The 14,952-nt window shown below is 46.7% G+C and overlaps 3 protein-coding genes across 7 annotated transcripts; all 3 read left to right on the top strand.

The window, feature by feature from the left end:
- Positions 1-334: 334 nt before the first annotated feature.
- On the top strand, positions 335-4,184 carry srsf2b (serine and arginine rich splicing factor 2b). Of its 5 annotated transcripts, none has more exons than XR_011603106.1 (4): positions 335-982; positions 1,363-1,746; positions 3,006-3,069; positions 3,973-4,184. XR_011603106.1 is itself a non-coding variant. In XM_070981329.1 (4 exons), the coding sequence occupies exons 1-3, from the start codon at positions 600-602 to the stop codon at positions 1,724-1,726; spliced, it is 705 nt and encodes a 234-aa protein (XP_070837430.1). In that variant the 5' UTR covers positions 335-599; the 3' UTR covers positions 1,727-1,746; positions 3,006-4,184. The 5 variants fall into 5 exon arrangements, 4 of the variants coding, with proteins under 4 accessions (XP_070837430.1, XP_070837429.1, XP_070837428.1 ...); XM_070981329.1 differs by having other exon boundaries at positions 1,363-1,581; positions 1,624-1,746; positions 3,006-4,184; XM_070981328.1 differs by having other exon boundaries at positions 1,363-1,587; positions 1,624-1,746; positions 3,006-4,184.
- Positions 4,185-6,773: 2,589 nt separating this feature from the next.
- Positions 6,774-9,449, top strand: eif1 (eukaryotic translation initiation factor 1). The gene is made up of 4 exons (XM_070981331.1): positions 6,774-6,956; positions 7,723-7,886; positions 8,041-8,142; positions 8,300-9,449. Exons 1-4 carry the CDS (start codon positions 6,926-6,928, stop codon positions 8,342-8,344), a joined length of 342 nt encoding a protein of 113 aa, XP_070837432.1. The 5' UTR covers positions 6,774-6,925; the 3' UTR covers positions 8,345-9,449.
- A 397-nt stretch (positions 9,450-9,846) lies between these two features.
- Positions 9,847-14,647, top strand: LOC139343598 (keratin-associated protein 5-5-like). The gene is made up of 5 exons (XM_070981332.1): positions 9,847-10,027; positions 11,586-11,639; positions 11,724-11,834; positions 12,804-12,941; positions 13,603-14,647. Exons 2-5 carry the CDS (start codon positions 11,634-11,636, stop codon positions 13,687-13,689), a joined length of 342 nt encoding a protein of 113 aa, XP_070837433.1. The 5' UTR covers positions 9,847-10,027; positions 11,586-11,633; the 3' UTR covers positions 13,690-14,647.
- The last annotated feature ends 305 nt before the right edge of the window (positions 14,648-14,952 follow it).

The raw sequence follows: 14,952 nt of genomic DNA, 5'->3' as shown, positions 1-14,952 counted from the left end.
GACTTGTTAATGACCTTCTATGAATACTAAATTGTGTCCTGTTTTACGCATAAGCTTTTCGTCTTCTGAGGTAACGCTACAGCTAGCCAGCAAGCTAGCGCTACAAGTAGAACTACTTCCGGTCCACAATAATGCGCCCCTTTGTTACTAAATTTAGTAAACACGCTGCCGTGTAATAAACAGCCGCTGAAATGGCAAAAAAATAAATGTTTTGCTTCGTTTGTTTAATGACAGGTTGGTGCTTTTATTTCTTTAAAATAAAATTAAAGTAATCCCACCAGGGGGCGCTAACACGGCGCGTATAATACAAATTTCTAGAGTAGAAGAAGTTCACGTTGCTGGTTTTGGGCGGTTGTAGACAACTTAGAGTATCTGCGGAGATCGACTCTCCTCGAGGAGGACGGTGTGCGTGGAGTTGTGCTGAAAGAAGTTGCTTATTTTGCGATTGTCCAGTTTAAAATAGCCCGCAGGCACGGCGGCTCCGTTTAAATCACACCCTCGTGTCCGCGTGTGTGGACTTTTACACACAACAAGGCTGTGTCGTCGCCGAGATTTAAACTGTTCTGCGGAAGGCTACCAGGCCTCAGAGGCTAATCACCATGAGTTACGGTAGGGCTCCGCCAGACGTCGACGGCATGACTTCCCTCAAAGTGGATAACTTAACGTACCGAACATCGCCAGAAACCCTCAGGCGTGTATTCGAGAAGTATGGCCGAGTCGGGGACGTCTACATTCCCCGAGACCGCTACACGAAAGAAAGTCGCGGTTTCGCGTTTGTGCGCTTCCACGACAAACGGGACGCCGAGGATGCGATGGACGCCATGGACGGCGCGCTGCTGGATGGACGCGAGTTGCGGGTCCAGATGGCCCGGTACGGTAGACCCCCCGATTCCCACTATGGAGGAGGGGGAGGAGGAGGAGGGGGAGGCCGGCGAGGAGGTCCGACCAGGAGGTACAGCGGCCATGGACGCCGAAGCAGAAGGTAAGAATGAGCACTTACCTGCACGTTAGATAGCCCCCCCTTTAGTGAAATGGACGGTCTGTTGCCAGACTCCATTGAAGAGTTTACCTTTTGTTGGGAGCAGTTAATGAAGACCCATTGTCCATCAAACAAAGGGGGCAGATTCGGTACAGATCAGAGACAGCAAACAAAGCTGATGGAGATTATTTTACCCAGGAGTTAACGGAGTGAGTGACGTTAGTGACAGACTGTGACTTTCGAGGTTTTCTCTGTCAATAATAATCTTATTTGACGCCCTCATCTTCAGTATCAGCATGGCTCCACTCAGGGGTCTTTGCAGGTCGTGATTTCCTCAGTTCAGTCCCAGCTGTTGATGGTAACTTAACTCTGGATGTTCCCAGTTATTCCCCCAGCCCGAGACACAGGAGACGCAGCAGATCCCGCAGCAGGAGCCGCTCTCGCTCCCGAAGCCGATCCCGCTACAGCAAGTCCAGGTCCCGGTCCTACTCCCGATCCAAGTCCCACTCTCCCAGGGACAAGAAGACCAAGGCCAAGTCCCAATCTCGTTCCAGGTCTAGATCCAGGTCCCGGTCCAAATCCAAGTCCAAGTCCAAGTCCAAGTCTAAGTCTAAATCCAAGTCCAAGTCCAAGTCCAAGTCCAGGTCCAGGTCCAGAAGCCGTACCCCTTCCTCCAAAAGAGGGTCCAGGTCGAGATCCAAAAGCCAGCCCAGGTCGGCAGCAGAAAATGGAGGTGAATCCCCGTAGAGCCCAGCACATCAGCAACGGTGAGTTTTGAAAGATGTTGGTTTGAATTAAAATCCTGTTTCCAGTCTTTGTTAATGTTGTCAGTACCAGGATGGGAGTCCAGTTAAAATCTGTCTGCAGCCACTGAGTTTAGCATGTTAACGAAGCTTCACGGATCCTTTCCCTGCAAACTGCAGCTCAGTCACAATTTCTGTCAGACCCAGAGTTCAAGCTCATCATATCACTCAGTACTGAGCACAGTGTTTTTTAAGAAGCGCTCTGACAGTAAACCACATGTGGAATTCTGTCCTCCTCGAGCTGCGGCGTCCTCTTTGCTAACGAGCTGAGCCGAGGCAGTCCGAGCTGTTAGACGGTGTGTGGTGAGCTGCCCACAGGTGCCGGCTGCTGGTCAGGGTTTCTGAGGCAGTCAGCGTTGGGGTTTGGTGTTGAGGTACGTCCCTCTGTCCACCGCGGGGCATGACACTGTCCCCCAGGTCACGTCCCCATCCAGGTGCTGCTGCTTAAGAGACACTGAGGTTTGTCCCCCTCCCCTGCCACGTCAGTCCCACTGTGTTTGTTCACTTCCATTGTCTAATATCTACCACATTGTCAACACGACAGACTTCCACTGAAAACGTTGGTGACGGTGTGTTCAGGTAGACTGCTGTGGGAGACGACGGCTGTGATCGATGCCACGCTCTGCTTTAAGCATCTGACTCAAAAACCGAACGAATGCTGTTTTTTAATGTACAACATGTCAGCAGGAGCTCCTGAAAACACACCGGCCTCACAAAGCAGCTCTATCATTTTGGCTTGCTCGCTGCGGTCTCGCCCAGTAGGTATCGAACCTGTGTTCTGAGGATCACTGATTAGTCCAAGTTTGTGAAAAGGGCTGCGACTAACGATAGTTGTCATGATCGATTAACCTGCTGATCGTTCGTTCGATTGAATCTTTTTAATGTCAGAAAATGAATCCTCACAAGTTCCCAGAGCTCAAAATGTCTTAAAATATATTGTTTAGTCCAACCAACTGTCCGAAATTCAGAGGTGTTCTGTTAACGGCATTAAAAAGAAAAAGGTGTCGTCGTGTTTGAGAAGTTGGTTCCAAAGACCGTTTTAGTTTCTGCTCAGAAAAGCTTGAAACGATCAAACGACGATCAAACAGTCGGCAGGTTAAATGCGAGGGTAAAAACCTGCACAGGTGTTCGAGGTGCTGACTGTGAAACGCAGTGTCACTGGTTCAGATCCACAGAGGAAGTGAAGAGATGTTCCTAACTGTTGTTGTTCTGACGTTTTTCAGGTGACTTCAGAACTCAAAGTCCAGGACTGGATCCCACCAGAACAACAGTGTCCTGCTGTAAAAGGTTATTATTGTGTCTTCCATGATTCGGTTTCTTTTATCCATTTGGCCACAAAAGGGCTTTTTCATTTCATTGATGTGCTGTGATTTTATTTCTTCATGACATGTTTCTAAGGCTGATAACTGAGTTTGCTGTGGAGATGAATTCTGTGCAGACTTGCTTTTGTAATGCGAACACGAGATAACACACGTACGCTCATGCTTCACTTGTACTGCTGCTCTCCTCACGCTGCAGCACATCAGGAAGCGACTACATAGTTCAGCTTTTTCGCTAAGCCTCACAACCACCCTTCATTTCTTTATTACTGGTGGCAGACATTTGGTGACCACTTCAGTCCAGTGAGGAGTGTTTACAGAGGCCGACTGCTTTTTGATGTGATCGTTTCAGGAAGTGAACAGATGATTCCAACGTTTCTAGCCAACACGTGCATCTCTCTGTGTGGTGCAGGCCGTGGTGTCAGGACAGGTGGACACCTCAGGTCGAGCATCCAATCACGCCGTTCTCTACTCTGTTTCTTATTGAGAATGAGACAAAAAGCATCCGCAGTGAAATAATCCACAGCAGTTAATGCAGCCATTTCATGAAACGATTCGCTCTAAAGCTCAGTCGCCTGCCTCCTCCTCCTCTTCCTCCTCCTCTTTAAATTCCACAGCTGTCGACGGCACAGCTGATCATCCTAACTGCAGTGATTGAATGTTAAATGTGATTTCATATGGAACATATACAGAGAAATGAATAAAACTGAAAGTCTAAATGAATGTTTCAGGTCAGTCAGATGTCTTAATGGATTTTAAATCATGGGTTTGATTTCACAGGGCTGAAGTGTCTTTTTTCTTTTTCATTTCTGATCCTAATCCTGCTTGTGTGTTTTTTTTTGTTGTTTTTGTTTGTTTTTTTGTGCACTAGGCGCAGTTGTGTAGCAGTTGAGTATTGCTGGTTAGCTGTTAAGGTGGCGTGTTGCTCTGCTGAGTGCTTGGATGTATCCAGTATTCTCCAGAATGCTCCTGTGACCTCCAGTGGTGCAGTTGCTACAGCTTCACCCTTTGTACAGTCATTTTTTCCCACATGGTCATCAATGACAAATATGACTTTCATTAAAGATTTTGGTGTTTTCTCTATGATGGCCTCTTCTTTTTTATGTGTGTGTACATTTACATGCATGCAGTGAAAGGACCGCTGCTGTGGTACAACTGAACGCTGCATCACAATGAAATGCTTCAAAATGAAATTACAATGAGATGCTATTGGACTGGTTTTCATGAGTCTTGCAACAGATGTTCAAGCTTCTGTGAGGATAAATTCTGATGAGTTTCTACTGGACGGACTGGCTCAACTGATCCTGTGACCTCGCGCCACCAGCAGATTGACATCTTTGGTTATTAGTGAAGCATCTCAAGAACTGATGCTTAATTATTTCCCACAATTGTAAACACTGCACTTGCACACAAGTACACAAAATACAAAGAGTAACAGACATGGAGATTTACCTCCAAACAGACTGGGAGTATCAACAACAGCCACATCTAGATCATTCAGGTGTCCTTTTCCACCTGGCACTCCTGTGGCACTGAGGACAAACATGTCAGACAATGAAAAGCCGTTCTGCTCAGGACGCTGTTCACTGTTGCAGACTTAGCAGCTTCAGTCTGACTCTTCCTCATCATCACAGTCTGGAGCTCTGGGTCTCTGGACTGCAGATGTTCTGTTGAAACATCCCAACAAGGCCATCATGGATGCTAACTGTCTCAGATCTTACACTGACACAAACATGTATCACAAGTTCAACAATATAAGCAACATCCTATTGTGTGTTGCATGCTAGTTAACTTAGCATGTTCTTATCTGCTTGTTGTAAGCAAGCATGTTAGCTGCAGATGTAGCATGCAGGAGTGTAGCCTTTGTTGCTTGCCATGGTGAAGTAAGGTGTTAGGCTTGTTGTTTAGGGTATTGAGAAGCAATTGCTGGCTGGTTGTTAGTATGCTGTTAGCTGGTGTTGTAGTCAGAAGTGAGTAAATCTTAGCTGGCTGTTAGCTAGCATGCTGTAAGCTAGTGATATAGTTACAGGTGAGTCTTTACCTTGATGGTTGTTAGCTAGCATGCCGTTAGCTAGTGATGTAGTCACAGGTGAGTTTTACCTAGATGCTTGTTAGCTAGCATGCTGTTAGCTAGTGATGTGGCCTCAAGTGAGTACAACATAGGTAGTTGTTAGCTAGCATACTATTAGCTGGTGATGTAGCCACAAGTGAGTGGAACTTAGCTGGCTGTTAGCTAGCATGCTATTAACTGGTGATGTAGTCAGGGGTGAGTTTTACTTAGCTCGTCGTTAGCTAGCATGCTGTTAGCTGGTGATGTAGCCACAACTGAGTGGAACTTAGCTGGCTGTTAGCTAGCATGCTATTAGCTGGTGATGTAGTCAGAGGTGAGTGTGTGGGTGTTCTGCTGCCCACTTACCTGCTTGCCTACACTCAGACACAACTTCATGTTGAAACTACGTGCTTTGCTTTGCTAGAACAAGTCAAAGGACATTACTAATCAAAAGTGATGGGCAGGGATGGTGTTTGGACAACTGCGCAGGCCATTAAACTGCCTGTCACGTCAGTGGAGCTGGCTGATGAAGTTCATCCTAAGCAGATTCAGTGTGGCTCCAGTGCCAGGTTAAGCTGCAGAGTGGCTGCTCTTTGCTTTGTTGAAGGTAGGATTTAAAGGCAGCGTGAAGGTACATTAGGGCTAGAAAACGACGCCCGGGGTGGGCTCAGTAGATTTTAGGGCACACCCTGATACCCACTGCAGGGCCTGACAGATCAGATGAATACTGGGCGTCCATACAAACACTCATCCAACTTTGGGCACATTCTTCTGCGTGCTGATAACCAAAACCCACACATGTATATTATAAACAAGTCAGACCGGATTCCCAGAGGCACGTCAAATCTTTTCCTTTGAACTGTCCTACATAGAGAAATCTGCCCACTCACCAAACCAAAACTTCACCTTGGATGGTTTTGTAAACTGGGGATTACATTTTAAAGGTATTTTTTCACTGAAAATCAGCTAACTTATATCAAAGCCAAATTTAACTAGGAGCACTTTATAATATAAATACATAATAATATAAAATTATTACCAAACCCTTGAGGCTGAAAATGTTTTCTGGCCATATTTGTCTTGCCCTGCCAGTGTTGATGTTTAGATGTCAAATAGTTTCATTTCATTATTGTATTCTAAACTGTTTCTCATCCCATCCATTTAACCACACATAATCTGTTGCTGAAAAAGTTGAAGCATTGAAAGGACAGAGACCCCATCATCTCCCCTCATTCACAAGTAACAGCCAGTCTGATTGATCAAAATTCTGTCGGATAGAAATACAAAATCAAAGTAAAGAGGATGAAGACTGGGTCACTCTTGTGAAAAGGGATCTAAAAATATATGATATCTGAAAAAGTGTACTTAGTTACTGTCCACCACTGGAATCATGTGCAGCATTTTGTTAAAATTAGGAGAAAATCACATGATCTGATATAAAATATTTCAAGAAAGTCGATTAAAATGGGTTGGTAAAATTCCAGTTAAAATGATGACTAAATTATGACGTCAGCTTTCCAGAAATTGAGAAACAATAGGGCGTGGCTGCTGACGACGTGCCATTCATACGTGCTGACGTTTTTCGGGGCGGGGCTATAAAGCCTTGTTTTTCTGTTCCCCGAGCTTGGTGTACTCCATTTTGTGAGAGCCGTCGCTGTAGGCCGAGCGTCCTCCCCGTGAAAAGGCGAATTCTAAAAACGACAAAAAGTCAAAGTTAGCCGACAAACCGCTCGCTAACCAAGTTATCATACGAAAGGAAAGCAAATCTTATCGTATGTCCGGTATCCAGAACCTCCAAACTTTTGGTAAGTAATTTTTCTATCAAGCTGAAACGTTCGACAAGGTGGGGGAAGGGCGACTGGTAGAGAGGCTAATAAGCTTCTACTTCGACGTTTTATTCCATTTGATTATTCATCACTACACGTGTTAATTACTGTAATCAATTTGACGTATACGTGCAACTCGCAATTAACTTCAGTGTATATATTTGACATTATGGACTTCGATTTTGGTCGACTAGCGGGCCTTCGCTAACCGTGAAACGGCCGCCATTAGGCCTAAACATTGCTTCCAGCCCGCTAGCTTATTCTTTAAATGTGTTTGCGGTGCGAAGGAAGTCGTATTACTGCTAGAAAAACACGTCATTTTTTAGTTTTGATAAATTGTGGGCTTTGGTACACCAAGTGAAGACGGAAGTCGTCGTGTCATGACGGCCGTGATTTTTTTTTTGTTTGTGCCTGAAGGCTAACGTTAGCACTTAGCGGTGGCTAGCGCTGCCCCTAAGCTGTTAAGCTGTAAATTTAGCATGTACGTCTGCGCAGTTCGTCTGAAACATGACCCGTCCAAAGAGATCTGCCAGATGACAACACAGGGAAGATGTAGAGCTGATTTGGCAGCGTAGTCTGTAGAAAAGGAGGAGCATGGCCAAAATGGGACAGACAATTGCGTAAATGGTAAAATCTAATAGATGGGTGACCTCCATTCGTGTCTTTACCTCGATCCTTTCTTTATTTTTTCTTGTTTTGTTGGCTCTAACAATGCTATTGTCTTCTGACACTCTTTCCTCTCCAGACCCCTTTGCTGATGCAACTAAGGGTGATGACCGCCTCCCAGCCGGGACAGACGACTACATCCACATAAGAATCCAACAGCGGAACGGCAGGAAGACCCTCACCACTGTCCAGGGCATTGCTGCCGACTATGACAAGAAGAAGCTAGTGAAAGCCTTCAAGAAGGTATGACACTTGAAACCAAGAATAAGCACTGCCAGTCTTTGTTCGTGGTGCTGTTTACGGCATGCTGCCATCTTTTGGCCAGTGTGGATGGTGTGTCCCTGCTTTCTGGTCCAGCTTACACTGACTATTGTTACGCTCCTTTTGCCCCTAACAGAAATTTGCTTGCAATGGGACAGTGATTGAGCACCCAGAGTATGGTGAAGTGATCCAGCTTCAGGGAGACCAGCGTAAGAATATCTGCCACTTCATCATGGAGGTGGGTTTGATGAAAATGTCTTTTTACACCTGATCAGACTTGTCTGGTTCGACAGGGTTGCCTGTTTTTGTGAGGGACAGCGCTGACTTCAAAGGTTGAGGGACCAGCTGGAGGCCAAGTTATTTTCATTAATCAATCTCTCGTTTGTTCTTTGCAGGTTGACCTGGCCAAGGAGGAGCAGCTCAAAGTCCACGGCTTCTAGAAGCTGCTAGCAACCCTCTCCCCCCTTCTTTCCTTGAAGACCATTAAACTCCCCCCTCACCCCCCAACCCACCCCCTTCCCTCCTATGTGCTGCTGTTGCTCTTCCTTTCCCCCCTTGCAGCCCCACCAGCTCCTACTAGCTAACACGTGAATTACCTCTGACAAACATGGGACTTTGTAACACCATCGCCTCCCTACAACACCGGGGGGCAGGCTCGCTCTCACAAAGACGCACCACTGCAGCTCCACACAACATCAGGGATGAGTGGTGATGACCCTCACACACTTCCTCCTTCCTTTCCCCCTCGTTTATTTCCTTTTTTAATTTTTTTCTTTTTAGGTTCTTGTGCCAGAGTAAGACGGCACCCAAAGGCACGTTTCGTGTAACTTTTGTTTTGTACTTGAAGGTGTTTAAATAAAACGATGAGTGTCCATATGTTGGAGTGGAGTGGTGTCATGGGGAACGGGGTGGGGGCTGGGTGTGTACGGACAGGTCATAGACTTTATAACTGTTTGTGGTTGAAGTGGGTAAATTTAGAAGAACAGAGGCTAAAGGTGGGAGGAGGGAAGCGGGTTTCTCTGAAGGTGTTTGCTGCAGGGATGAGTTTCTGTAGTGGGCTGCTTAAAACGACTTCCCTCCTGTTGGTTTGTTTCAGCTTCCCACGTCGTTTACACGCCCAGCTGCCCGCTCTAAGCTTACAGGGCAGTGAGGGTGTAAAGTACTGACCTTCTCCACCATCCCGTCCAGTCCAGCAAAATTGTTTTTTATTTCTCTTATTTAATGGCACATTTTTTTTGAATTTTTTTTTTTTTTCCTGCCAATTCAAGTATTAAAATGAAATGGGCGTTCAGTGGTGGTCTTACTTTGGTCAAAGTGAGGCCTGTAACATGGCCTGTGGTTATGGACACTTGGGTCTTTCATTTGCAGTTCTATAATGCAATAATTTCTGAGCGTGCATTAAGATGAAGTGATGCAGAAGTGATACAGTTAAGATCAAAGCCATGGCCAGGTCGTACTGTGCTCCTGTGACTAAAGGTGATGGAGAGCAAGCCTGTTTTGCAAAATCCACATTTGGTTCAATAAACTTTCTGTAGTTGATAAGCATGTCCTGTTTTTTGTGCGTTTGTGGCTGATTTCCATTGTGTGCAAATAGCGTCTAAGATTCAATGCAGGTGTGGATCTGATGACCAAGCACATTTACTCAAGCACCATTTTGATTAGCTCAATTGCTATCATCATTTACAAACAGCATCATGGTGGTTGTAATGTACATTTACACACTCAGTGAGGACACTTTTCTAGATGTTTGATAAGTTAAAAATCAGGTAAAATCTAAGACTCCGTAAGCTAATAACAGATATTTAGTTTTAAAGTTCAAAACACGTTTATTCCCTAAAAATTGCCGCACGATGTCTTTCCTTGTTCCATGTGTCATGAAAGTCATGGTGCAGTTCGCCTTCCTCGCTGCCGTACATGTATTTTGTCCCTTCTCGGGAGCCGTGGGACTCCATGGCAACGCAACCGCCGCCATAGCTCATCACGTTTGTTTTCAGCTGCAGGCGGCAGAATCTGCTGTTTTCTCCAATTAACGATAAACCAGGGAGATGTGACTTAGCTCAGATAAACCAGCTTCAGGATGAAACACAAGAATGTGTGAAGGTTCAGGAGCGCCGCGCGGGACGGTGAGCCGTTAGCAGTGTTAGCTAACGCTAGCTAACGTTAGCAGCGTTAGCTAGCGATAAGTCAGATCTGTCCGTCTGTAACGTTATTCTTTGTTCTGTTTAACAAACCTGGAATTATCTCCGCTGCAGCGTCTGTCTTCTTCTTAACTGTTGAGCTTTCATCAGTATTTGATACTCCTGCAGTACCTTTCCTCACCGAAGTACTGATACCTGGGTACTTTCTACACAGCTACAGCTACTTCTGTACTTTTATCTAGTCAGCAAGTTGAATTTTGGGATCAGTTTCACTTTACATTCTGTTATTTCTACATTTCTGAAATAAATCTGACAACAGGAGATTTGAGCAGATATTAACCTTCTATTTTCTCGGCCTGGTTGGAAGCTGTTGGCTCGTAAAGTTAACTGATGAGTTAGTGACTATTATCAGTGACACATTGATGATAATCAGCACCTCAGTGTTGTTGCTGGTGGAGGCAGAGCTAATTTGAACTGATGATATTTGAATGAAAGTAGTAACGAAAGCTAAAGTAGAAAGTACACTGTTTGAGTACAAAATGGAGATACAAGTACCTCAAGGTTGTACTTCAGGACAGTCCATCCATCCATTGTCTTCCGCTTATCCGGGGCCGGGTTGTGGGGGGAGCAGTCTGAGCAGGGACGCCCAGACTTCCCTCTCCCTGGACACTTCCTCCAGCTCTTCCGGGGGGATCCCGAGGCGTTCCCAGGCCAGCCGAGTGACATAGTCACCCCAGCGTGTCCTGGGTCTTCCCCGGGGCCTCCTCCCGGTGGGACATGTCTGGAACACCTCCTTAGGGAGGCGTCCAGGGGGCATCTGATAGAGATGCCCGAGCCACCTCAGCTGACTCCTCTCGATGTGGAGGAGCAGCGACTCTACTCTGAGCTCCTCCCGGGTGACAGAGCTCCTCACCCTATCTCTAAGGGAGCGCCCCGCCACCCTGCGGAGGAAACTCATTTTAGCCGCTTGTATCCGGGACCTCGTTCTTTCGGTCATGACCCAAAGTTCATGACCATAGGTGAGGGTAGGACCGTAGATTGACCGGTAAATCGAGAGCTTCGCCTTTCGGCTCAGCTCCTTCTTTACCACGACAGACCGATACAGCGACCGCATTACTGCAGCCGCTGCACCGATCCGCCTGTCAGTCTCACGTTCCATCCTTCCCTCACTCGTGAACAGGATCCCAGGATACTTGAGTAAATGTTTCTTTTAGGGCTGAAGCTAAACTAATCGATTATCTGTTTATGTAACGTCAGCAAACGTCCGTCACTTCCTCCCGAAGGCTCCGCTGATCTGAAGATGATCTTCACGTCTTGTTTTATGCTCAGCCCAAAGATGTTCAGCTTCCTGTCACAGAGCAGCGAAGAGACAGAAAATATTCACATTTCAGAAACCAGACCGTGGAACATGGAAATACTTTGATCAGACAGCAAACAAACTATTTCAGTGTCGTGTTGACGTTTCCAAAAATTCAGAAAACGAGCCAGCTGTTTGGACGGTTGAAATAACTCCATTTTGTTTTCTGCTCTTGTTTTCTCACAGACGGTGTGAGCTTTGTGGCGGCTGAAGGCGTCTTCTCAGAACGAGACAATGCAGGTGAGCGAGAGCGCTTTTACCTGGACGTGGACGCAGCTGTCGTCCGCTCGATGTCCCGTCACATCCCGCTGCTCTTCTCTTCAGGTGCTTCCTGTTTGGGGTCTTGCCCTCCCTCTGCCAGCAGTGCTGATCATCACTCTGAGTCTCTACATGGTCGTCCTGGGCGTTGGGCTGTGGGTCCGGTCCTGCCTGAAGGTCAGTGCTGCGGTCCGCTCACCGTTACCTGGACAGCAGGGGACAGTTTAGAACGTGTGTTGAGTTAATAAAATGTGTTGTTTACTGCGTCTCGCTCTGCTGTGGAGGGGAGTCAACAGGAAATTGGACTTAAACCTGCTGATCATGGAGAATGTGACAGTTGTGTTGTGGACACTCCCAGGTGTGTGACTCACCTGATGAGCCGTGTCTCGTGAAGACTTTGAGAAGTCATTTTCTTCACTCTTGCAGATCTGTTGAGTTTGGACTTTGCTGCTCTGGACAGGCGGTCAGATTAGTCCACTCACGGGGGTTCGGCTTGTTTTTCCAGAAATCACGTGGAGTCATTCTTCCGACGATGTAAAACGATCCTGAAACGTCTTTAAGGACTCAGAGGAGATAAGGAGCTAATTTTGACAATACAGGACAGCAGTTTCTTTAAAAGTCATTATTGGTGCGTTCAGACAAAACCGTCAGAATCAGACTGCTCTTCATTTAGAATTGCACCTTTTGATTAAAAGTGCATTCAGGTGTGTTTTTCTTTGTGCTTCATGCTCAGTGATGACGAAAGGAGCAGAATTCAACATCAAGATCACAAATCAGAAAAACCTGAAATTATATGAGCGTGAAGTTAAACAAACAAACAGATCTGCAACAAACACGCCGTTACAAGTCTGTACATGATTCATCTCCTCCAGATAATACTGAGCGTAAGTATTTAAAGACACTGGTTTTCCCTCGATGGCCGTTTCTAATGATCCGCCCGCTGCTGCTCACCTGTGTGATGTATGAACTCACCTGCGTCCAAACGTTCATAAAGAGAAAGGCTATTTTCTCCCAGTTTGCACAGAGAACCAACGACGTAAAGGGAATCAGTTTATCCTCGTTGTTTCCGTCAGTCTCCAGGCGAGGGACGCAGTGCAGACATGTTGGTGGCGAGCGATGCTCATTGGTGCTTTGTGTCTCCTGAAGGAGCGTTGTTCTTCAGACTGTGGCGTTTGCTGTCCAGCCTTCTCTGTGTGTGAGCAGTGCTTCAGACTGGCTGAAATGTGTGACTGCTCTCTGCCCACGGTGCGCTCCTGTTGGACCAGCTCGTGTCCTTCGTCCTCAGTAAGTACCGTCCAATCAGAGCACTTCAGCACGTTGATCACACACTCACGCCGTGCAGCTGACGCTGCCGAGCCGTTTCCAGCATGACATCAGAAGCAGTCCTCAGCAGACATCCGTTCATTTATTTCACTGCGGAGAAAATCAGGAGACAGGACAGGACTTTCTGGTTCCACCAGGCAGGACGTTTGTCTGCGTCTCTGTTATCAGTGATGTCGAACACGCGTTATTGTCGAGCCTCTGACACGTCTGATCACACAGCTCAGGCACACGGCGAGTTTCTGTCTGACGTGTTTTAATCAATGTCTGACGTACAACGAGTTTTAATCAGCGTGTTAGAGAAAAGCTCATCAGAGAAGCTTTGAATGACCAACTCTCCTCCTCCTGTGTCTCTCCTCCTGTGTCTCCTCCTGTTCCTCCTCCTGTTCCTCCTCCTGTGTCTCCTGTGTCTCCTCCTGTGTCTCCTCCTGTGTCTCCTGTGTCTCCTGTGTCTCCTGTGTCTCCTCCTGTGTCTCCTCCTGTGTCTCCTGTGTCTCCTGTGTCTCCTCCTGTTCCTCCTCCTGTGTCTCTTCCTGTGTCTCCTCCTGTTCCTCCTCCTGTGTCTCCTCCTGTGTCTCCTCCTGTTCCTCCTCCTGTGTCTCCTGTGTCTCCTGTGTCTCTTCAGTGTCTCCGGTGGGACTGTGCCTGCACCTGTCAGCCTCCTGAGTGCGACTCGTGTAACTGCCTCTGCTTCGAGATCAGGATCAAGTAGTGGAGGATGAGGATGAACGAAGGCCTCCGTCAGCTGACTGACTGAGTACTTCAGTGCTGCAGTACATTAAATGTGTTTCTTCACTGCATGGCTGCTGTTCATGGTCAGCACCTGAAACCAGAACCTCCAGCAGGTCCCTGCTGTGGGTCCTCACTGAGCGTCAACATGAACCCTCCTCCTTTAAAGATGACTGAACTGTGTTCCTGCCACCAGATGGCGCCCTCCTCTTTCACAGGGTATTTCCAGCTCGCCGTCTTTACATTCAGAGTGTTCAGGAGGAGCAGGTGATGAGGACGAAACTCTATCATGTCATTTTCAATATCAGTGCATAGCGTGCGTGCGTGCGTGCGTGCGTGCGTGCGTGCGTGCGCACGTGCATGCGTGTCACATCTCCCGGCCTTAGTATTCAGTAAATGTACTCAGACACGCTTTGAAGCGTCAGGTGAAGGACAGGAGACGAATCCTGTTTGATGTCTTTATATTTGATGAGAAGGGACATTAAGTGCAGACGCTGTGTGTTGGACAGTCCATCAGGAGAGACGTCTTGCAGGCTTTGGCTTTGACTGAGCACACACACACTAATGAAGTGCCTTTTGTCTCTGTTGTCTCACTGATGATGAGAAATCTCGTCACGTTTGAAGTTTTGTAGTTTGGCTCTTCAGACAGACTCGGTCCTCGCCTCAGACAGCCGGACACTAGCTTTTAAATAACTTTATTCAGACGGGGAAGTCTGTCTGGGACTGTCCTAATCAGCTGATTAATCTGCATTTGTTCTCTTTTGTGTCAACGGTTTTATTCTCTTCATTCAGTTTGATGATTTAAAGAAAAACCTAGATGATCACCAATCAGTGATGTTAGAAAATGTAAAACGACCAAAGTGTCTCTGTGCTGTTGTTTTCTACTTTCTGTTTTTTTTAAAGTTTATTAAATATTGAAATGTTGTGAAAATGGATCCCTCAGGTTGGACTTGTCTTTGCTTTCTTTGGCCTCTGGAGCTCCGTCTGTCCGTCCATCCCTCCGTCCTTCCGTCCGTCTCACAGCCGCTCAAAACAAACGCACCCCCTCAGGATGACCTGTAATAACTGGTGATCCTCTGACTCTTCCTTTAGCGCCATCATCAGGTCAACATTTGAATGTGTCCAGACACCTGCAGAGCTGATGGACTCTGCTCCTGCTAATTAGCATGCTAACATGCTAAACTAAGATGGTGAACATCAGGATGTTAGCATTGTCATTGTGAGCAGCACACTTAGCATGTTGGTG

Source organism: Chaetodon trifascialis, chromosome 15 (assembly GCF_039877785.1).
Source record: "Chaetodon trifascialis isolate fChaTrf1 chromosome 15, fChaTrf1.hap1, whole genome shotgun sequence".
NCBI lineage: Eukaryota > Metazoa > Chordata > Actinopteri > Chaetodontiformes > Chaetodontidae > Chaetodon > Chaetodon trifascialis.
The sequence above is the reverse complement of the archived record's forward strand: the minus strand, read 5'-3'. Positions and strand labels throughout refer to the sequence as shown.